Source organism: Gigantopelta aegis, chromosome 10 (assembly GCF_016097555.1).
Source record: "Gigantopelta aegis isolate Gae_Host chromosome 10, Gae_host_genome, whole genome shotgun sequence".
Classification (NCBI taxonomy): Eukaryota; Metazoa; Mollusca; class Gastropoda; order Neomphalida; family Peltospiridae; genus Gigantopelta; species Gigantopelta aegis.
In genome coordinates, this window is record NC_054708.1 from 12,129,655 (window position 1) to 12,154,727 (window position 25,073).

A 25,073-nucleotide genomic window follows, 5' to 3' on the forward strand; every position below is an offset into this window, starting at 1 on the left:
TACCAACATTATAATGCATGTAATAATAATAATAATAATAATACACAATTATTATTCCTATTACTATTATTATTACTATAATTAATTATTATTATTATTATTAGCCTACTACTACTTTTTGGGGGTGGAGGGGCGGTGTTTTATCTGGAGGAGTTTTGGCTATAAAAATGCAAGATTAACGTGCGTGCACACGCACAAATGGCAGGCTGAACTTGTCCCTGCACGTAAAACTTGATTCAACTGGGTTAAGTAATAATTAGCCAACCTTTGGACGACAAAACATGCAACAGTACACTGTATTTTTTTATGCTATACATTAAAACCGAAATCCCACTTTGCGAACCAGTCAAAATACATGTAATTTGCACACGCACGTAATAATAATAATAATAAATGGTGAGTTCATGTTCCGACTTTTTATTATTTTATTTCAGCGTATTCGCAGTTATTTTCGTCATGAAATAATATATTTTTTATTATTTGCCATGTATATAGCCGGCCCTCATTTGCCAAGTCTCTATACACGGCGATCGTTTATATAAAATCCAAAAATACATTATACGGTTGTTGTATATATAGCCTCATCACTACGAGTCTGTTTTTTTGGGTATTTTTCATGTCTTATCACAAGAAGAGTTCCAAATTTTAAAAATGAAGCATATCATGGAATTCCCTTGATTGTAGATCATTAAAATATTTTGGATCATACAATAACTAGGTTTGGTATTCCAAATGAATGTAAGTTTCATTTATAATGCATATTAATAACAAGGCCCACTAAATCCGTGATTGAGCTCCTTTAAGCTGTAATTAGAATAAAATAACTTGAAATCCATTTCTGAATATTATTAAAGGGACATTCCTGAGTTTGCTGTAATTTTTAAGATGTTATCGAGTAACAGAGACATTTTAACGATTGTAATTAAATATCAAATATATATTTCTGCATAAAATATTAGCAATCTAATCAGTGTTCTCGCTTGGTGAAAATTAAAGGAGGGCGGCCGCTCGGCACTACACCCTTACAACAACAAAAAGGGGGGGGGGGGGGCAGGGAGTAGTTTGGTTACCATATTTTTGTGTGTGTTGGTAGACTGAGAAAAGACATACTCCTTATTTTGCCTACAAAAAAGTGCAATGGGGTTTATAAAAAGATAGAGGGGCGCTCAAAAATAAAGGAGGGCAGGTAACGTGAAAAGAGGGCGGCAAAATGGAATAGCGGGGCGGGGAACCCCACTTAAATGGAGCAGCGAGAACACTGCTAATTAAAATTATCTCCACTATTACATGTGGATCTAACAGCAGCCAGTTGTAGCTTACGTCCACCAATCAAAACCTTTCTTGCAGAATCATGCCAGTGATTTAAAAATAATTTGAAAACATTCCGAATTATCCTGAGGGTATACATGTTTTGTGTGAATTACGAATGCCTTAAAACATGTTTTATTTTATAGAATAAATAATTTGTAATGTAATTTTTAAACCTGAAGACTGATTTGCTTTTTTTTTTTTTTATATATATAAATAAATAAATACACTGTTAATGTAAAATTGAAGACTGATAACCCATCCCGTACGTATTGGTATGGTTCACTGTACTGCGGCTACTAAAATAGACTCGCCCAATATTTTTAGAATTTGTATGCTCCCAAATAACGCTATAAAAGGTGAAGTGTGATTGGTCAATATTTAAATTAGTATTTACAGATGAAATGTTCCCTAGACATTGGAGACTACACAGTGTTGTTAGCAATCTGATTAAAATTAGTTCTACTGGTCTAAATAAGGCATTCGTAATTCACATGTATCGTATACCCTCAGGATAATTTGGAATATTTTCAAATTATTTTCAAATCACTGGCATGATTCTGCAAGTAAGGTTTTGATTGGTGGACATGAGCTCCAACTGGCTGCTGTTAGATCCACATGTAATAGTGGAGCTAATTTTAATTAGATTGAAATATTAGTGGCTGTATATTAAACATCTTTCTGATGTTCTAATATTTGTACTAGGTTATATTTCATTTTATTTCTTAAAATATGTTGTTTTCGTATGTACAAAATTATTTGAAGACAAAATCCAGTTTGAGCTTCTTACAAATATTAAACACATTGAATATACACACACCGATATTCTAAACAAGAAAATATATTTAATATGTACATGTAAGTTTAATCATAGAAATATTTGATTAGTTGGAAACATCTTACAATGCAGCAAACTCAGGAATGTTCCTTTAACATTACTGCTATAAAATTACTTTGGTTTGCTGCGAACAGACAAGAAACTTGTTGCACTCCCAAATTAGTGACATCTAAAGGCTGTACATGTATTTTGTGTATACAACAATAGCCATGAAAGGTGAGTGATCACTCCACTGTTCTCCACACTCGCATAACATGTTTTAGGAGAACTGTAAATTGATCACCTTGCAAGAAATATTTTAATACATTTTTATTGAAGCTTCGTGTGATTGCTCACCTAGCACCATTTCAGGAGAGTGATCTTCAGCTCGCCTTCATTTTGATCATGGTGACAAACTGATACATATTTCTTTATAGTCTTTCCCAGCCCCATGAACATTTTTGTAAATAATTTCAGTTTGATTTGATGTAAGAAAAAAAAAGAAAAAGTGTTTTGGAAATAGAAAAAACAAACTACTTTTCTATGCAATTTAGAAAACAGTCGGCACAGAAACAAATAACGTTTAATAAATACCAAAGTAATAAAACAAAATTACCTGATGGGAAGGACTATTGTTGTCCAGAATTTAATTTATCGCAGGAATGGATAACCAAAGATGTTTCACATTGCCGTTTATTTTGTTGTTTATTTCTTCTTGAAGGAAGTTAATCCAGCTATGAGTGACAGCGGCATACTTGACACAAGTGATTCACTGTTAGCTGAACTTGACCTTGACCTGTTTGATGACATTCCTAAGACTTCGTCAGATCATAAAACCCATGTGGGTTCTACTCATGGCAGCTGTGGAAATGGAGAAATGAAGAACCACATACTAATTAAAAATGAACAGAGTACAAAAACTTCTGTAAGTTTGACAGAAATGTCATTAAAAACTCAGATTCAGGTGAACAGTGTTAATGAGGAAAAAAAGAACCAAATAGAAATTAAAAATGATTTTCACGAACAGACTGCAAAAACGCCAAAGTCTGTAAGTGTAACAGGTTTCTCCCTGAAAGACAAATTTAAAAAGCAAATGCAAAAGAATGCGTCCGAGTTGACACCAACAAGGGGGATCCTGGGACAGCTTCGAGAGGAAGTGATGTCACGAGCGAGAGATGAAGCGGCTCAGATTCACCAGAAGGGAACGGATGTAGATATCGGCCCATTCCACGGCCTGCCATCCAAAGTGGAGCACCTGCTGAAGACCCAAAGAGGAATTGCCAAGCTATATGGTTTGATGATTTATTTTCAGTGTGTATGTTTTTAATTGATAGTAATCATATACAGTGTAACTCCTTTAAACTGGACCCTCAGTAAACCGGAATTCCCTCAAAACTGGACGTTTTTCACGGTCCATTTTTAAATGTCAGTACAGGACAGAACCTCTGTAAACCATATACCCCTTAAAACCAGGTTTCTTACTTGGTCCCATGGATGTCAGGTTTATAGAGATTTCACTGTACTTACCCATACGATTAAAACATACATTTTATATTAACATTTCTCTGGATGCTAAAAATGTGTATTCTAAAACCTGCAATGTGCACACTTCCTCAACCCGAGCAGTTATTTGGCAAAGGAAAATTTAACTCAAATACATTTCATGATTCATTTGTCCATAGACATTCCTATTTGGGGCTTATTTTAAATGCTGTTACAATTATAATATATAGTTAATATATTTTGCAACTTACAAAAATTTATTGATGATTTTTATTATCACGGTTCTTAGCTTTTATTTTTACTAACATCAGATATTAAACTTCTGTTTTGTTTTTAGAATGGCAGGAGGAATGCTTGCAACTTCCCGCTGTGCTGGAGGGAAAGAACCTCATTTACTCTCTGCCGACAAGTGGCGGGAAAACGCTAGTGGCGGAAATTCTTATTCTCCGAGAGCTGCTGTGCAAAAAGAAGGATGTTATTCTTGTTTTGCCATTTGTCTCCATTGTCCAAGAAAAGGTAACTATTTGAATAACTCGGGGGGGGGGGGGGGGGGGGGGGGGGGGGGGGGATAAACCATGAACACTGATTATATTGTATGTAATGTTAGCCAGTGACTATGAGCAGGATAAATAGTTAATACAATGGTATACACTACAAAATTAAAATTATTTATTATTTATACATGCATGTTTTGTCAACAGTATGCATTGACTAATGGTGTATATGAACATTCTTCAATTCTATTGTATCAGTTGGGTTTAGGACTTTATAATTATTTATAAAGCATGGTTTCTGCCAGAGGGTACGGATGATAAAATATATTACGTACCATAAAATCTTGGAAATTAATTGATACATTTTTATAATTTTTAGAAAGATTATAGGTGGAGAACTGCTGCTTAAAATTTGTCAAAGTAAATGAAATGCATTCCAATTTCAAAAGATTTTAAACCCACAGCCACCTACTAGGGGCACTTATGATCTGTTTTGTTTTTATTACGTACCCTCAAATTATTTTCTGGCAGAAAGCCTTTAAATAAAACTCTGGTTTCTTGGTTTTTAGGTTTGTAACATCCCACATTTTCAAAAGATTTCACCCCATAACCACCTAGTAGGGACACTTGTTATCCACATAGTTCAAGATATTCATGGAAATATAACCAGTATGACCCACATGTGTCGTAATGAATCCACGTGCACAACGAATGACGTAATTTTGTGGAATTACATCATAACTTAATGCGACTTCCCTATTGTAAACGCTTATCAAAATTACGTCATTTCGTCGTCTCTTTTTAGTGACGTTTGAAACATTTTGAAATGGTCCTAGGTTGTTATTCTGAAAAATATTTTTTTGAATAATGTGAATAATAAAAACATTATTATACTTGCATGTGAATTGTACTGATTTTACGAAACTCATGTCAGGATTTGTGTATTACCCTCGCTCTCACTCTGGTAACACAATAATCTTGACACTCGTTTCGTTAAATCAGTATGACACACAAGCTCGTATAATAATCTCTATTTATGATCTGTTTGTTTTTATTATGTACCATCAAATTATTTTTTGGGAGAAAGCCTGTAAATAAAACTGTATGGTCTCTTGGTTTTTAGGTTCGCAACCTCTCACAGTTTGCTGTTGAGTTAAATTTTCTTGTGGAAGAATATGCAGCCAGTAAAGGACGGTTTCCTCCAACGAAGCACAGGAAGTGTTCCTCTCTGTACATTGCAACCATCGAGAAGGCCCATTCCCTGTTAAACAGCTTCATAGAGCTCAACAGGATGGATTCCCTGGGACTTGTTGTTGTAGATGAGGTAAAATAGAATATTCAGTATAATTTGTATTGATTTCAATGATTTGTAATGTTATAGAGTAGGATATAGCCCCTAGGTAAAGTATCCATAGATTTATCCAGGATTTTTACATACAGTCTGATAAAATTCAGAAATTAGCATGATTTATTCACGATCGGGATTTAAAAAAAAAAAAATTGGGAGGTGGGGTGGGGGATGGAGGAGCATTGAATGATGGCAATGCACCATCGTTCAATTAATTTATTAAAACGGACAATTACAAAAATATTTTATCATCGAATTAGGAATTTTCAGTGACACTTGCATTTTTGAAGGGCTATATGTTCGGTACCGCAGAACGCCATAACAAATCCCTGGTATCCATATCTCAGATGTAAGGTTCTGTCTGTGGAAAAGGACATATAAAAGCAAAGATCCATTCTTGCTATTCTGCTGGAGTAACACTGTAGAGCATCTCTATTTTATCAGTCAGACTAGTCATTGGTTTAAGGATGCTGAGATGTCGCTAAAAAACCCACATTCCTTTTCTCTGAAAGCAAAACCTTAAATAAGCAAAGTAGATGTATCTAAATGTATTGTGTTTGTCTGTAATTATATTATTATTGACTGCTTTTAGTTACACATGATTGGTGAGGGAGGCAGTCGGGGGGCAACCTTGGAGGCCATGTTGCTGAAAACTTTGCACTGCGGAAGTAAGTTGTGAACAGATTAACCTACAGTAATAAGCACTTTGTTCAACAAGGGGTGGGAAAGCATACACCTGATGTTTAGTGCTCAGTTTAGTGCCGAAAAATAAATATTTTGACCTCCATATGAAGATCACTTTTAGGTCCATTGATTAGTCTTTATAGATAAATTGGGGCGGGATGTAGTCCAGTGGTAACGGGCTCGCCTGATGCGTGATCAGCCTAGGTTTGATCCATGTCGGTTTGATCCATGTCGGTGGGCCCATTAGACTCTTTCTAGTTCCAGCCAGTGCATCACGACTGGTGTATCGAAGGCCATCGTATGTGCTATTCTGTCTTGCTTTTAATGGAAAATGTAGTGGGTTTCGTCTCTAAGACTATATATCGAAATTACCAAATGTTTGACAACCAATAGCCAATGATTACTACATCAATGTGCTCTAGTGGTGTAGTTAAACAAAACAGACTTGAGCTTTTTATAAATAAATTGTACAGATCACCTGTTTTTTTTTGTTTTTTTATCAAGAGATTATATTGCCAAAATGACCATCATTCACCTAGCCACTGTTACTTAGCAAACATCATTTGTTTCTTGGTTTTTGCATAATAGTTTCTGAGGGATGGGGTCTGGACCCGGCCTGCTAAATCATACAAACACAATATAAGCATCCTGAACTGAAAATGCTACTTTGAATAAGAAAGAACAGTGACAACAATACTTTTGTTTTTCCATATTGTGTTCAATTTTCAATTGATATTCTCATGAGTAATTGCTTTTCATCACAGTTGTCAGGGTATTTTTGTGTTCAAGATGTCTATAAATATATAATAATAAAACACTCGTCCATTTGTTGTTTTATTTTTAAATGTTTTTATTTTAAACAGCCTGCCAGATAGTTGGTATGACTGCCACCCTGAACAATGCCAAAGACTTGCAAGTTTTTCTGCATGCTGAAATGTACTCCAATAATTTCAGACCGGTAGGAGCTTTTGTCAAAATACTGGAGAGGGGAGGGGGTGGGGGGGTCTGTAATTTTCATCTCTGTCTGTTGATCTGTCCAACATATAGTTACTAAACGATTGTTTTCCACAATGCAGCAAGATATTGCACTGAAATTTTTTATATATATAGCCTTATCATGTATAGCTATAGATCAAGTTGGACATTCATAGCAATTTACTCATTTGTTTTTACAATAATGTTATAAAATTAGGAGATGGGAACATTTGTTGGGCCTGGTAGGGGACATGTATTGCTTTAGCAGTACTCTGAGAATGCTTGTTTAAATATAGTCCTTGAATGGTGTTTGATTCACAGCACTCCAAAACTGACAGATTTCACTTCCCCCATAAAATGACAAGACACAAATATTGTTCTCCATATCAAAGTGTTAACTTAATTACATTTATTGAGTATGTTTATCTGTGGTGTGTAATCTCACAAAAGGCTAAATACAAGTAGAAATAGGTGTGATTTTTATAACAACATTTCACTGGAAAGTATGGTGTAACAAACTGCTGAATTTATCAGATGTTTTTTTCCTCAGATGTATGTTTATCCATCTATCCATCTGTAGGTATGTATAGTGTTTTCCCTAGAAAATTGGCAAGACATGGTAAACAAAACACTTTGGGGGCATTTTCACCATTTTCAGGGCACTTTTTTTGCATTAAAGACAACAACAAAAAATTGAAATAAATGTAAATGTAATTAATGTTTTTGCTTTAATAAATGAATGGCAAAATATATAACAGAAATATTTTTATTAATTAATAATAATTTTTTTAGTGTTTCATCAAGGCAATTTTAGAATTAATCATTGAAAAAGGCTTTTTAAATCTCAGTGCAGTATGGCACAGGTTAAGGCAAGATGGTGCTAGACTGTTGAGGCATGGTGCTGCACCATGCTAAAACAAGCTAGGGAAAATACTATATGTATGACTGACCACCCATCTGATCAAAGGGGGCGGGATATAGCCCAGTGATAAATCACTCGCTCTATGTGTGGTCGGTCCGGGATTGATCCCTTTCGGTAGGCCCATCGGGCTATTTCTTGTTCCAGTCAGTGCATCACGATTGGCATATCAAAGGCCGTGGTATGTACTACCCTATCTGTGGGATGGTGCATATAAAAGATCCCTTGCTGCTAATCGAAAAGAGTAGCCTATGAAATGGCAACAGCGGGTTTCCTCTCTCAATATATGTGTGGTCCTTAACCATATGTCTGACACCATATGACCGTAAATAAAATGTGTTGAGTGCGTCGTTAAATAAAACATTTCCTTCCTTCCATCTGATCAGTGTCCTATAGACACATTTCTACTTTTGTTTGTGTTTCAGGTTAAACTGACAGAATGTGTTAAAGTGGAGGACAATATTTACACCGTTAATGAGAAAGCCTTATGTCCAGATGAGAAACTACAGCACGAAAGAGTTGTCATGTTTCCAGTGAGTAAAACATCATCTGGGGCCATATGTGACAGTAGTTTGAGAAGCTGTTTCCATTTAAAGAACATCTAAAATTGATTCTGGGTGGTAGTTATGTAGCCTTTGTTACACATTTAAAGCTCAACTCCAGCAATTAAGAAAATATCCACAGCGAAAAAACATGGTATTGAAAATAAACCTGAATAGTCTACGGCAAAAAGGTGCCGTGGAGAATTAAAAACTCCACAGCAATCTCCACGGCATTGCTGATTGCCATGGGCAACTGCAGGGGTTGAAGCTGCAGTAAATTTGTAAATTCTGTTTCGCACATTTGACTTTCTTGTTTCGCCTTTACCATGTAAAAGGGTGGGAAATAGGTATTACTTTCCCGGCGATAACGGCATCAAGTTTTTTTGCTTAGTTCCATGTTAAAGATTTGTGTTCAGCTCCATATCTCAAAAACTAGATTGATGCAACTTGGTTTATAGTTGCACCTAAGGATGTTCATTACAATATATGACAGACGATTTAACTACACTATTTTTTATAAAATTTTACGAGGAAGTTTTACATGTAACATTTTTAGTGAGATCTTGTTACACATACAATGTCTTGGTGTCGAATTGTGATGTTAATTGATATTATTTCTTCATTATACATGTGAAAAATCATGTGTAACATTGCTGTTCGAAAACATTTGACTACGGTAATTGGGGTGAATCGTCTCCTGTTAGATGTTTAAAATTGCATACCCTAGTTTCAACCCTTGAAAATCGACACTAAGTTTGGTTAAACTACAAACCTATAACATATTTGGATAAACTTACAAAAAAGTTAAATAAAATGGAGAAATACCATTAAAACAGACTACAGCTTGTCTCCTTACTTCTCAGAGGTATGTGCATTTTTTTAAAATACAGTATTAGAAACATGACCAGAAAAACTGGTGTTGTACAGAAATGGATAATCTAAATGATAAAACGGGTAATGTCTGATTTTAGTTAACGAAAATTGCTCCATATGTGAACAATATTATTTAGTACAGCGCTGAGATAAAACAGCAGGACCTGGATCACCTGCTGGGTCTGGTTCTTGAGGTGATCCCGGACAACTCCTGTCTCGTGTTCTATAAAATATTTCTGTTTTATTTAGTACAGTGCTGAGATAAAACAGCAGGACCCGGATCACCTGCTGGGTCTGGTTCTTGAGGTGATCCCGGACAACTCCTGCCTCGTGTTCTGTGCCACCAAGAAGAACTGCGAGAACGTCGCTATCATGCTCAGTCGACTCATCAACAAGCACAACAAGTATGGCAGAACTCAATATCAAATTATATTGCTATTAAAGAGACTGTTCTGAGTTTTGCTGTTGTTGTTAAGATGTTTCTAACAATACATTCTTTTCACAACTGAAATTACATACAGTATTAATGATAGTTTTTTGTTTACACTATCAGTGTCTGTATAGTGTTTCTGGTTGTCCTCATGTTTGTAAGTAGCTCATTTAATATGCAGCCACTGATATTTTATGCAGAAAAATGTATTTAATATTCACCTTTAGTCAGTAAAATGTCTCTTGTTTGTCAGCAACATTTTAATGAAAACAAACTCAGGACAGTCCCTTTAACATGAGTTGTTTATTGTTATTAAAATACAGATTTCATAAGCAATAGAAGTGCTTCATTTTTTGCAATTGTTCTTTCCAGTTGAAGAACTATTCTGTTTTGAGCAATAGATCTTGTTTTAATGATTTGGGTAAACATCCGATGACACAGTGTCCCTGATTGTTTACTTCTCATAAAAGTATCCAGTATTTGTTCCAATTTCATTTAGTACACTGTTTGAGGAATATAGATAATTCAGTCACATTTTGGTTAAGACAGGTGCTCATTACTGAATCAGCAAGTGATAATAATACCACAAGATTTTGTGCAATATGTGATCGTATGAACGTAAATGCAATATTGGCTAATGTAATAAAAGCTGAAATAAACTCAGGTGGTATGTCTTCCCTGAGTCAACAAATCATTGGAAATATCTGACGTAACCATAACTAAAGTGCAGAAAATTAATTTCGGTCTCTAAGATCATATCATGATAAACTCCCCCCAACCCCCCCCCCCAAAAAAAAAACACAAAAAAAAACCCCCACCCACCAGGCTAAATGATGTTAATGAATTTACAATACCCAAGTGAAGAGAGTTCTTATAAAACTTAAGACCACAAAATATTGGTTTAAGAAAAACTGTTTTATGTTTCCAACAATTGTAACTTAATTTGCACCATTGGTTTATTTCAACTTTGTAAGGGATTTAATTCATGTTGTGGATAACCACTGTGCATGTAACCTTACACAGTATAGCATACAGGTAATTGATATACTTATCTCCCGTTTTCCTCTAGTTCTGGACTAAATCAGTGTTGTCAAACACTCTTCAATTGCAAAATTACTAAAATATAGAAAAAATCCACTTTTCAATATGGTTTTTTGAAAAACAAAACAAAAAACCTCCCAAAACCCTTACAGAATTTTAAGATGAATTTTTGAAAGTGTGAACTGTATTTTCTAGAAAGTTGACGGATGTGAAGAAGACTGAGCGGAAGGCGTTATTGAGGGAGCTGTACAAGGACGGAGAGGGACAGATCTGTCCTGTGCTGCAGTACACTGTGCACTTTGGCATCGCGTACCACCACAGCGGGCTCACCATGGACGAACGACGCCTTGTTGAAGACTCGTACTCCGACGGAACACTCTGTCTGCTGACATGCACCTCAACACTGGCAGCTGGAGTCAATCTGCCGGCAAAAAGGTGAATTATAGAGCTGGGCTGTCTTGAAATTTTAGGTTTGGTATCAGTATTTTGGGGGGTTAGTTACCTCGGTATCGATATGGTATTCGGTATTGATACGATACCATTATTGAACAGTATTTTCAGTATACTCTGCTTTAAATGCATCCCTGAGTTAAGTCTCACCCGCTAATTTGATCTTATTAAAATTAAATTCCATACACAAGGCCCTCATGTCTTCTTTTCAGCTATTTTGTGTTTGTCAGATATATTGTTAGTGCTTTACTAAATGTCAGATAACATTTTTCAGTACCAAAATTTTGGTATTTTGAAATTTGCTTGGTACGGTAAATCGGTATTGACATGATACTGATACCAAGTGGTATATGCGGTATACCGCCCAGCTCTAGTGAATTAATTACATTTTTACATGCTTAAAGTTATGATTGGTAGAATATAATTGAGTTTTAGTGTGAGAATATCCTGCATTTAATATTTCATTCTATTTAAGATATTTTATAGCCATTGAAGAAAATAATGTGCACTATGTAGACTTTAATTGTAAAACCAATTATTTTGTTATTAATTTTTTTTTCTTCAATCATCTTAACTGAAATGTATCTAATGCATATTTTTTAGCTGTTGTTGAATATTTCTTCTTCTTTTTTCATGAGACATCAGAAATGCTAATGACAGATATTTCTGCAGAGAATATTGGTTTTGGGATGGGTGTTAAGGCAATGGGACACAGTAAAGTTTAGGCAACACATAGGTTTATATTGTTGTGTACATGTTATTATAATTTAATATTGACTGATTGATAAAATGAGATGCTTTTTACAGTTTTTTTTTTTTTTAAATTAATAATAAATCATTGTTTTTTAATATTACAGAGTGATACTCAGAAGTCCATATGTAGCCACTGAGTTTATTGGTCACAATCAATACAAACAGATGACAGGAAGAGCAGGGAGGGCTGGGATTGATTCCACAGGGGAGAGCATTCTGATTGCAAAGAAATCGGATAAAGACAAAGTAATAAACTTATGATATAACTAATTTCAAGCTGGTGCCGTAACATTATGAACCATTTCATTGTAAAATAAGTATGATACAGGCAGTAATGTTGGGGATATCAGGGATTATTTTATTAAGTGTCGCGTCGCAATTCAGAGATCGCTGCACAATTTTAAAACCGTTTAAGGATTGTCTGTTATTTCTTTTACTTTCATCGGGGTATGAAAAAAAAAAATCATCCGCAAACTGAATCGGTGAAGACGTTTTCACATAAGTTTGCGGATGATTTGTTTTGTTCATACCCCGATGAAAGTAAAAGAAATAACAGACAATACTTATAATTAAATTTGAATCATACTTGCTAATAATAACACTAAAACAACATACTTTTTATTATAATTATTTTTGGTCCATAAACAATAACGCTCTGCAAGACTTCTTGCCCATATAAAAGGACATCATTAGATATGATGTTCCCTCATGACGTAATTTTTACATTCATCGAGAATTGAACAAACTCCCATTGCTATTCTGAACCAATGGAATGACGTTATGTGGTAATGAATGTAATGGAAATTTAATTATAAACAGAAGTTGCTAATCATTTTCAGCTGACTAGAAATATCGCTAATCAAGATTCTGAAAACCAGATGTTCCCTGGATATATAAGAACCCAAGTCTTTTTTTTGTTTCCCCATCTGAAATTTTTTAAAAGATAATTTTGAATTAAGAATGATAGTTTAATATTAAGGATGATTTTTTACTGTATTTCATAAATAAAAAGTAATTTTTTAATATTCTTTATTCAGCAGTTAAAACAGGTTGTTGTAAAAGAAAGATGTCCATTATTACGTTTCAGCTACTAAAACTGTTGACTGGTCCGCACGACCTCTGTCACAGCAGTTTGATGTACGAGGAAGGAAAAGGGATCAGAAAACTTCTCTTGTCTGCCATTGGTCTGAAGGTAAGCAGGATGCATGTACTGTAAACATTTTGGTCACAAGTGAACCAATATATAGTGGAAACATCTACTTTTAAAACTGTTTTTTTGTCTCACTACTGATGTTTGTTTAAAGTTTTACCTAAAATCATTCATTATCCATGTGGTTCAACATAACTGAGTTAATAAAAACTGCATGTGAAATATGACATCATTTCGTCGTCTCCTTCTAGTTGTGGTTGAAACATTTTGAGTTGGGTCTTGTTATTCATAAAAAAAAACCCATAATAATAATGTGGATAATAAAGAAATTATTACACTCACGTGCGAGTCGTACTGATTTTACGAAATTAGCTTGGGCAATACAAGATCCTGACACCTGTTTTGTAAAATCAGTACGACACACAAGCTTCTATAATAATCACTATTATTACATACACACTTGGGTGAGATGTAGTTCAGTGGCAAAGCACTTGCCTGTGGTATGAAGTGTCACCCATGGATGATATGTGAACTCTTTCCCCCATTTCAATCATTGCCATTGACAGATATGGCAAAGACTTACAAGTCTTAAAAGTGCTCTACTTCCTGTAGTAAAGTGTACAAAAAATCATGCTTTTTAGTAGCCTATCAAGTGTTTTTATAACATACTTTCTTTTCCACATTACCTGTCCTCAAACAAGTGCACTCCCCCCCCCCCCCCCCCCCCCCCCCCCCTACGGCTAGTAGTCTGGTCCGAATAAATCAGAGCCAAATAAAAAGACCAAACCACGAAGGAAAAGAGAAGGAAGTTACAGTCACGTGACCGGAACCTGAGGGAGCATACAGTAGAAGAATTTAGGCCATCCCATTGGCTTTTGGGATGTTCGGACCAGACTACTAACCGGGGGGGGGGGGGGGGGGGGGGGATGCACTTGTTTGAGGACAGGTAATGTATCTATAAAAAAAGAAAACACCTCAAGTTTTCTCCAATGTGTTAAACACACAGTTAACAAGGTTGCTTTGTTTAACACCACTAGAGAACACTGCTTTATTTATCATTGGCTGTTAGGTGTCAAACATTTGGTAATTCCAACATACAATGTAGGAGGAAACCTACATGTTTCCATTAATAGTGCTCAAAGGATTTTTATATGCACTTTCCCACAGACAGGACATCACATACCACATATACCATTCATTGAGATGGGTGGGGAGGAATCCAATCAGAGAACAGGTCTCCTCTGAGAACTCCTTTGACACAAGCACCTCAGGCGAAGTTAAGAATCTAAAGACATTTCATTATTTGACACAAACACCTCGTGCGAATTAAGAATTTGGAAATGTTTTTGCTGTGGGCAAAACCAAAACCAAAACGTATTCTTTTAAGCAACAAAAATATTTTTTATCCAGTGGCAAAATGAACCATCATCGGTAAAGCCACTAACCTATGGCAATTCATATCGCAACTATGGCAATTTCGAGGTCGTCAGATGTTTCTAAATCATGCTTAATACTAATTACATCATTACTTACCCGTATAACCACTGGTTACGTTCAGTAAATTGCAATGCATAACTGGTTGAATTTACAAACCAATTTAATAAGCATGTTGTGTAGCTATACTTATACTTACAGATTGTTACCAGCACTGAGGACGTTTTCACTTTGATGGAAAAGACACTCATGGCTGTCCAGTCAAAGACCTTGCAGGTAGATGTTACCACGGTTACGAAGAATAGCTTACAACAGTTGATCGATCTTAAGCTGGTCATCCAGCGAAAGCAAACTCTGTCACAAGATGGCAGCACTGAGTTGTGTTTGGAGGTAACTCCTTTGGGCAAGGCTACGTTCAAAGGTAATTGAAGAAAGTTAGCTCACTGCAGTCTGGTACTTTGTTGTCGTAGAGGTTTAACCTCTGTATTACTTTCTGTTTAAGATATTCCTTTAATAGTCCATGATGTTCTTTTATTTATATTTTTGTGCAGTTTTTTATGGATTAAATAAATCAAAGATATGGAATACTTTTGATCTTCAGTTCATCCAGTGTTAGCTACTGTATAGAAGCTCAGGCTGTTCATTATCTTTGAAAAAAAGAAAGAAAGAAAACAAGTCTGTGTGAAACATTAAGTAGCTGCATCTATTGAGTGCTGTGAGGTATGCAATTGTGTTCAGTGGCAGCATCCTCCTACTGAACATTCTAGAAGCTATTAATAAAGTTGAAAGAATCATTTGAATTTTGGCGGGACATAGCCCAATGGTAAAGCATTAGCTTGATGCGTGATCAGTATTAGAATTGATCCCCATCGGTGCGCCTATTGAGCTATTTCTCATTCCAGCCAGTGCACCACGACTGGTATATCAAAGGCTGTGGTATGTACTATCCTGTCTGAATGGTGCATATAAAAGATCCCTTGCTACTAATGAAAAAATGTAGGGGGTTTCCTCTCTAAGACTATATGTTGAAATTACCAAATGTTTCACATCCAATAGCCGATGATTAATAAATCAGTGTGCTCTAGTGTTGTTGTTATACAATAACAAACTCCATCAATCGATAATGGATATTTATCAATTACAACCGAACACTGGACATCACTAGCACAGTATTTTCCCGAGTTCCTTCCTGATATTCTAAAACTCTAGTTGTTTGATTCAGGCTCGGTGGATATTGACAACAGTCCCCAGCTGTACCGGGACTTGAAGAAAGCCGAGGAATCCCTGGTGCTGGCCAGTCACCTTCACCTTCTCTTTCTTATCACACCATACGATTTCGTCAACAACATCAAAGCTAATCTGCCTTGGATGGTTTACTTCAAACAGGTGAATAGATATACAATTTGTGTCTTCATTTTAAACTGTTGAAATATGTTTCACATGAGTGATATGGGTAAATATAGTGTTGAATGCAGAGTCGTATAATTTTAAAGCTGAGGATAAACTTAAAAAGTTATTTTATACCCAGCTAACTTGTAAAAATCAAGCCAACTAATTATTTTTATGGGTTGATTTTCTTTTTTAATTTACCTCCATTTTTTTTTCAATACACTTCTAATAAAAATGATTTTAGTTTTTTTAATTCTTACCAAATGACTCTCTTCTAAAATGGGAGGATTGGGTTATAGAAAATGATTTTACGGATGGCCCGCAATAAATTATTCCCCATAACATATGTATCTTTAAATTATGAGAATGAAAAATTTATGTGGGTTAGGAAAAAACACACCTCCATCAGGTGCTGGGACTCTGGTAAGAATATCAACAAATACTTATTATTGAAAAAACATACACCTCCATCAGGTGCTGGGACTCTGGTAAGAATATCAACAAATACTTATTATTGAAAAAACATACACCTCCATCAGGTGCTGGGACTCTGGTAAGAATATCAACAAATACTTATTATTGAAAAAAATACACCTCCATCAGGTGCTGGGACTCTGGTAAGAATATCAACAAATACTTATTATTGAAAAAAAGAAAAGAAGATCCTTAGATTATTATGATACTACTTAGTAAAATGTCCATAATTATATTAACCTTTTTATTTGACCATTTTGTAACATAATAAGTTAATTAAGACCTATTTTAATATATGGGTGTGGTGGTTTTTTGCATGTAGTAAATTTAAAAGCCAGAAGAACATTATATATTTTCAGATGAACACACTCTCACCGGTTGAACTAAAAGTTGCATCATTAATTGGAGTCCCTGAAAGCTACATTGCCCAGAAAGCATCGGGTCAATCAACGAGACAGGTGGGTGCTGTGCTGTACATTGTCATATAAAGATTGTCCTCCGTTTCCTGCCATTGTTAAGATTTTCCAGACTGATAGGGCCTATTTAATAACTACAATAATTACATACATGTATTTTGTGAAATATCTGTATATTAATGTTTATGATTTTCCTATGTTTTTTAAAGTAGCTAAAACAACACTTTATTTCCTAATATATATATATTTCATATTGTGAAATATCAGTACCTGTTTTTACCTATAATCATGTTTCTGATCGTCCTAATTTTTATGGTAGCTAAAACAACATTTTATTTCCCAATATATATTTTTTCATATGTACATGTACGTAATCATAGGACAGTAAAATTCAGTTTTTACTACAGACATTAAGAACACCAGAATCATTGAACATACAGACACTGATATCCTTAGAATATGTGTTTCATATGTAATTTAAGTCGTTCAAAATGTTATTTTTTGCAAGAATGTTCTAAATGACAACAAACTGAGGACAGTCTGTTTAACAGTGAAATTAAACTCAGGAAATTCTTTTATTATAGCCACATATAAATTGAATTTGATCATTTAAACCTGCCCAAGTGGTCACCTGTATTCATCAGCCACCGGTCTAATGTGACCACTTATTTCCTCCCAGGTTTTAATCTTAAGAGACGAGTATAAAACAGTCACATGTCTTATGTGTTTAGCTAAAACCCCCAAAACAAACCTTATTTAAATCATTATTTTATGAGACACCTTCAGAAGGACTGCTGTGTTAAGGCACTGTTTTAATTCTAAGACATGATTTGCCAGGAAAATTTTAAAACAAGTTTTAGAGTTTCCACATGTGGTTGTAAAAACTAGAACCATTCCGTCACTTGAGATGAAAACTGGTTGGAACATTAACAAAATATATTATCTTATTGTATTAAATTTACAAATATTAATTATAAGTGTTTCGAAAATGTTCACATGACAAATTGTCAAATAGATTATATCAGTCTCTAAGTATGTTCTATACAGAGATGGATGTAGATTTTATTAAATGAGAATAATTATTTGTTAGAAACATTGTTTAACATTTTAAAACATTCCTTATCATTAAACATCTTCGTACAATGGGCAATTGTGTTCATTTTACTATTCATTTTATGAGACGAAGACTCACATGGCAACATTGAATAATTTTTTTTTAAATTATTCAGAAAGTTGATGAGTTTGTAATCAGTCGTTTCTTCTTGACGCTGATTCTGTACGACCTGTGGCAGCAGCGGTCTGTGTGGGACGTCTCGTCACGATTCCAGTACCCGCGGGGATTCATTCAGAATCTGCTCTCTGCTGCAGCAAGTTTTGCTTCGTGCGTCTTCCATTTCTGTCAGGTATGTTGAAATGTTTTATGTTTCACTTGTATGTCTGTTGGGTATATTAAAATATTTAATTGAGATTATTATTTCCATTTCTATCAAGTATGACAAAATCATTATTTCTGTAAAAACAAAACAAAATCCTTATCTCCCCCCCCCCCCCCCCCCCCCCAAATCCACCCACCACCATCATCACTCTTTTACATCACCCTCCACTCCAGAAGAAAAATCCAGCCATCCTTGTAAGCACTAGCAACCAATGAATTGAAAAATGATCAGCCCCCTCCCCCAGTAACAAAACACCACCTTCACCACCATTTCACACCACCCTCCACCCCAGAAAAAAAACCCACCCACCCCTCCAAACACCAGCAACTAATAAATACAAAAATTATCAACCCTCTGCCCTCCTGACAAAACACTACCTTCACCACCCTTTCACACCACCCTTTACCCGAGAAGAAAACGCTACTACCCCCTGTAATCGCCAACAACCAATGAATTGAAAAATGGTCAAACCTCAATAAACGAAATACAACCTTCACCACCCTTTTACACCAGCTCACCCCTCTGAACACCATCAACCAATGAATGATCAACCCCCCTTCCCCCGTAACAAAACATCACCTTCATCACCCTTTCACAGCAACCATGAAGGAAAACCCACCCACCCTTCTAATCTCCAGCAACCAATGAACTGAAAAATGGTCAAATTTAACTCTCCATAATAATGTATTTCAGGAACTGGCTGAATTCTGGGCCTTTCAAGACCTCCTTGGTAACTTCGTGAAACGGCTGACATACTGCGTGTCCATGGAGCTAATACCACTGATGGAAATACCGGGAATAAAGCTGGTGAGTTTTCAACTCATTTTGTAGTACTGCATAGTCTTTGAATGTTTTTCACGAAATTAAAATAAAATTCGCCAACTGCTTTCAAAATTCGCAATTGGCAAATTTGATGAGTGCCAGAGCTAGCCCTGCTTGTCATTTATGTTAATGTACCATACACCCATTTATGTTAATCTACCATACACCCATTTATGTTAATCTACCATACACCCATTTATGTTAATCTACCATACACCCATTTAGCATTTACATAGAGATTAGCCTGGCCCCTTTTAAAGTCACACACCCTAGTTTGGTTATTCTACAAACTTGTAACACATTTGGATAATCATGGAATGACAACAGAGTGAAACAAAAGTCTGTAATGTTGAAACGGGGAAATAATCTTGCAAAGTAGACTAGAGCTTATCTCCATAACTGTTACTTCTTAGAGGTACAGGTATTTTTAAAAATAAGAAAAATGCATTTTGTGGTTTAAGAAACACCAAAATGACCTGAAACACTTTGGATGTACGGAAATGGATAATCTAAACAATAAAATCTAAAGTAAATGTTTTGATTTTGGTTAGCTGTAATAGTGAAAAATAGTGTTTAAAAACTAGGGTCTATCACTTTAAGATTATGAACTGGTGCTTTCAGGGGCGTGCTCGCCAACTGTACAGTGCTGGATTGAGAACCTTGCAGGCCGTGGCCAATGCTGATCCTGAAACTCTGGTCAAGAAGATTGAACACATGCCTAGGAAGGCGGCTAGACAAGTTGTAGCATCAGCCAAGGTATTTGTGAACCCTAGGAGCTCACTTTGCTCAGTTTAATATCCTGGCCACATATTTTTAAAGCTGTATTATCGCTATGATATCGTAAAAACGTCATAGACTATGATGTCACTACGACACACATCATAGCTCTTTATGGTTTTACAATATCGTAGCACTAAGATAGCATTAAATATATGGGCCCTTTTTAGTCTCCTATCAGTCCAGCTGGAGGGGACTATAGGTTTCATCTCCGTCTGTCCATCTGTCCCTTTGTCTGTCTCACATATAGTTTTCCAGATGTTTTTTTTCACAATGCCTTGAGATATTGAGCTGACATTTGTGTATAGCTTTATCATGTACTGTTACAGATCAAGTTTGACTGTTTTCATGGCGATTTACCCATTTTTGACAAGTTATGGCTCTTGAACATAGGAGATACAAAAATTTGTTACGCCTGGTAGGGGACATGTATTGCTTTAGCAGTACTCTCAAAATGCTTGTTATTACTCAGTAATTTTCAACATAGTAAAATGATTGGAAGAAATGAAAGTTGACGACATATATGTTGAAATATGATGATTATGTGTGAGATCAAAAACAGCTGCCATGGAACATGTCATTCCCTCGTGACACATATACATTTTTACTGCTCTAGATATTTTGTACCACATGGGTAATAATTATGTAATATGCTTTCGAGATGTGTTTGTTATTATTAAATGCATTAAAAATATGAAGATATAATATGGAGTGATTATGTTTACGTTCCAGTACATAATATGCAAGCCATCATGCAATCACCATTCTAGAGTTAGGAGCCTTAAAATGTGCTTTCAGGGAGATGTATGAGGGGTAACAAATAGGTTAGATAAAATCAAAGTAACTGTTCACTGTTTTTCTTTATCCAGGTGCTACTGAAGGAGAAGGCTGATGTACTGATGGAGGAGGTGGAAGATTTGGTCAGACTTCCCGAAGGCAGCCTGTGATTACTCTGTGACAAAACATTTGCTTGGAGAGAGCAGAATATTCTACAGCTCTATAATTGGCTAAATGTAAGGAATTCATCAACCTTGTCTATAAAAAAACCTCCTTTGGCAGAACTGGTTTTTCATGATTTTACGGTGGTCTGTTTCTGATATTATTTAAAGGTGCAATCTTGAATATATTTTTGTCTCGGGTCATTGAAACTTGGTTTGTAGTTGCACCTATTGATGATCATCACAGGGGACTGAAAGCATTTATGGTAGGTGAAAGTTGTTATTGTGTGGAATTCATGTTTAATATTAAAGTTAAATATGTACAATAAATCATCTATAGTCCATCCCATTATCTGTCCTTGCAAGGCTATACCAGTGCTAAAAAACAACATGGTGGTAAACAGTTTTCTTATTGTGGTTTGTATTACAGTTTCAATTATTGCTAAATCGATTCTCTTTAAAATTAGACACAAATATGGTTGTGTTTTCTTAGTTCCAAAATACTTTTTAATCTTCTTCTTGTGTAAAACCAAACTGAAATTATTTACAAAAAACATTGATATTGGAGGTAAAAAAAATATGCTGTCGGCCCCGGTAATGTACAGAGAGTAGGATGCTCTCTAAAAGTGTAAATATCCAATGAATTAAAAAGCTCCACATTAACGGCAAGATGTGGATCATCAAGTGAGTTGATGACATCTGTTGATAGCAAAAACACACCAGTTTATTAAAACTAGTTATGTTTGTATTTACAGTAATAAATAATGTAGTATGCAGCATGGGTTATAGGAGGGAGAGGGCATGGACCCACACTTTTATGTTTGTATTTACAGTAATAAATAATGTTGTAGTATGGAGCATGAGTTATAGGAGGGAGAGGGCATGGACCCACACTTTGTTGTTTGTATTTACAGTAATAAATAATGTTGTAGTATGGAGCATGGGTTATAGGAGAGGGCATTGACCCACACTTTTATGTTTGTATTTACAGTAATAAATAATGTTGTAGTATGGAGCATGGGTTATAGGAGGGAGAGGGCATGGACCCACACTTTTTTGTTAGGCTACAGATTGCTGGAAATTCTGTAATTTAACACTTGAAATTCACCTGACTCTCCCACCCCCCAATAGTTAGTCCTCAAGTACATGTAGGTGTATTTTTATACATAAACCATCAAACTGACAGTGCCCACCCCCCACCTTCAAATATACTACATGGAAGAGCAAAATTGTAGCTTTCAGCGAGAGAATGTTTTTACCATGACCCAGAATAAAAATAATATGCAGCTGCCCATAAAATATATTTTAAGGTAATATTCACTATACATAAATCTAGGGGCCTATTTCACAAAACATCGTAAGTTTATGTCTGCGACTAGCAGTTACACTGTGCATACGTTTAAATGTGTTTAGCATCTATTTCATGCTGAAAATTATGTCAAATATGTGTACTTTTATCAATATTTGTTATACTATAATAGTAATAAGAATTGTGGTTTAGTTGTAGATTTATGTTTACATGCAAAACTAGGCTTACAGTGTTTTGTGAAATTGGGCCCCGTTTTTTGGTAAAGACCTCTGATTATTTTGTTTCAGTCCTGCATACATGCATATGGTAAAGATAAAGGTGCCCCTTTTTATCTTACTTGTCCCATACAGAGCATGAATAAAATTCTGACAAAACCCACAAATCACAAGGATGAAAAACCTTTGGATGTATCCAGAATTCTGGATTTTTGTGTTTTTGGCTATATAGTGTGAAATACTTCATTTTTGTGTGGTTTTGCTAAAAATCATATTTTGTTAGGAACTTAAATTTGTTGATTGAAAAGTTAGTGTCATACATTTGTGTTACATGAATACATATATTATATTCTCATTGTGTTCATAAATTAGATGATTGCACAAGTCCACTAATTATACGAAAATTAGACTACCATGAATAAAAGTGATTTCACAGTATACCTTTCAAGGCCTGGCAAAGTTTTCTGGAGTTTTGGTCCATACATGGTAATTTTCATCCATGAATTCAACATGTACACCATGACATTAATGAGTTGTCTCTTGCCTCATTCTGTGTGATTATTTCTGGATGAGCCTACTTTATTGCAATATCAAATGTTACTAATTTAATACTGTATGATGTATATATTGTATTTATATTACTTTTATATTATTAATATAAAATAAAAATACATGTACATTTATAACAAATACTTGTCCTTTGTGTAACATTGTTGATACCAATTTAGTCTTTATCACTTCTTATTATGAATGCTAACTTGATTTTCAGCTTATATCCAAATGCAGTTAAAGCATGCTATCCTGGACACCGGTCCTTAGCATTGGCTACTCTTTATAAATAAACTTTATAAAATATGGCTTGTGCCCCCATCCCCCACTAAAGATTGTGCCACCCACTCCTGATATCGTTCCAACTGAGCTGTGGACACACACTTCAGCTGTTTGAACTGTCTGTCCAAGATGGGTGTTAATGATTATTTGATAGTGGTTAGTGAGAGATTAGATGTAGTTGGTCATATACATCCCTACTGACCTCTTAAAACTCATAATTTAGCTCAGTTGAGTGATCGCCTGAGTTGAGTGATCGCCTGAGTTGAGTGATCGCCTGAGTTGCTTGCATTGCAGGATTGAACCACCTCGCTGAATCCATTCAACCAATTGTTGTTTTTTTCTCATTCCAACCAGTGCACTCAATGTGTGTGGGAGTACCTACCACACTTAAAGCTGGTGGATTTATAACTATTCTGATGGAGGATGGGATTTAGCTCAGTTGGTTGAGTGCTCGCCTAAGGTGCTTGCATCGCAGGATCGAACCACCTCACTGGATCCATTCAGCTGAGTGGGTTTTTTCTCGTTACAACCAGTGTACCACAACTGGTCAAAGACAGTGATATGTGCTTTCCTGTTTGTGGTAAAGTGCATATAAAATATCCCTTGCTACTAATGGAAAAATGTAGCAGGTTTCCTCCTATGACTATGTGTCAGAATTACCAAAGTTTGACATCCAATAGCCAATAATTAATAAATCAATGTGCTTTAATGGTGTCGTTAAACAAAACAAACTTTAACTTAAATCACTAACTTTGCCTTTTTTTCCTAGTAGTGTAGCCCAGTGGGAAAGCACTCACCTGATGTGCGGTCTGTCTAGGATTGATTCCCACTGTTCTATCTAGTGCACTACGACTGGTATATCAAAGGCCATGGCTTGTGCTGTCCTGTCTGTGGGATAGTCTTGATTTATCCAACAAACTTGTACAAAACTTAAGTTATGGGTTTGCAGAAAATCGTGTTGGTGCGATGTGAGAGGGGACCTTTTAGCTAGGGTTTGAGTCATATTACATCGGAAAATGTATTTGAAAAAAAATTTGCTTAGAGGAAGGGTTTCGACCGTGACCTTTGAAACCCATCTCCTGCACAGGCGTCTGTTTAGCTTCATATAATTTTGGCTTTCTAAGTACGAATTGTAAAATATGTTAGACACATGTGCCGGAAAAGTTTGTTTTGTTTAAAGACATCACTAGAGCACATTGATTTATTAATCACTGGCTATTGGATGTCAAACACTTGAGTGGGAGTCGATTCCCTAAACCTCTCGCTGCACACGCGCCTGGTTACAGTCTATTCTTAACTAATTTTGATGAGTAGTTTAGGGTATTTAGATCGTTTGTGGTGACTGTTTTTTTATTTATTAATGTGTTAGTTTTTGTTTTTGTTTCTTTTGTTCTAATGATTAACAATGTATACCAATTATAATCTGTATGCTTATAATACATTATTTGTTCCTTAAAAACAAGATATTGGAAACCATTGTACTACATGTAGGTCCTAGTATTAAAATAAAAATCAATTACAATATTTATATGTAGTAATCATTTACACAATACAAAAATATAGCGCCGATTTTCTTACAAAATCAACAAATATAGCCCTATATCGAGCTAATGTAACCCCTTCCCTGAAAGAAATTCATAAAAATAATATTCAAACCCGGATTTTTACCCTATTTTTATTGACGTCAAAACTGTCGGAAAGCCAATACAATTACTTTGATCTTGTAAACTGTCAAACCATATGTA

The 25,073-nt window shown here is 35.4% G+C and overlaps 1 protein-coding gene across 1 annotated transcript in view; it reads left to right on the plus strand.

Annotated features, from left to right (window-relative positions):
- LOC121384237 (helicase POLQ-like) overlaps positions 1–23,183 on the plus strand; it is a 28,853-nt gene extending 5,670 nt beyond the window's left edge. Inside the window, exons 4-20 of the mRNA XM_041514525.1 lie at positions 2,847–3,417; positions 3,966–4,144; positions 5,246–5,446; positions 6,063–6,138; positions 7,018–7,112; positions 8,474–8,581; positions 9,713–9,867; positions 11,130–11,369; positions 12,242–12,383; positions 13,225–13,329; positions 14,923–15,142; positions 15,944–16,107; positions 16,944–17,042; positions 18,230–18,403; positions 19,130–19,243; positions 19,880–20,014; positions 20,905–23,183. Coding sequence (XP_041370459.1) covers positions 2,847–3,417; positions 3,966–4,144; positions 5,246–5,446; positions 6,063–6,138; positions 7,018–7,112; positions 8,474–8,581; positions 9,713–9,867; positions 11,130–11,369; positions 12,242–12,383; positions 13,225–13,329; positions 14,923–15,142; positions 15,944–16,107; positions 16,944–17,042; positions 18,230–18,403; positions 19,130–19,243; positions 19,880–20,014; positions 20,905–20,982 — 2,856 coding nt within the window. The 3' untranslated portion in view covers positions 20,983–23,183. The remainder of the gene's footprint in view (positions 1–2,846; positions 3,418–3,965; positions 4,145–5,245; positions 5,447–6,062; positions 6,139–7,017; positions 7,113–8,473; positions 8,582–9,712; positions 9,868–11,129; positions 11,370–12,241; positions 12,384–13,224; positions 13,330–14,922; positions 15,143–15,943; positions 16,108–16,943; positions 17,043–18,229; positions 18,404–19,129; positions 19,244–19,879; positions 20,015–20,904) is intronic.
- The last annotated feature ends 1,890 nt before the right edge of the window (positions 23,184–25,073 follow it).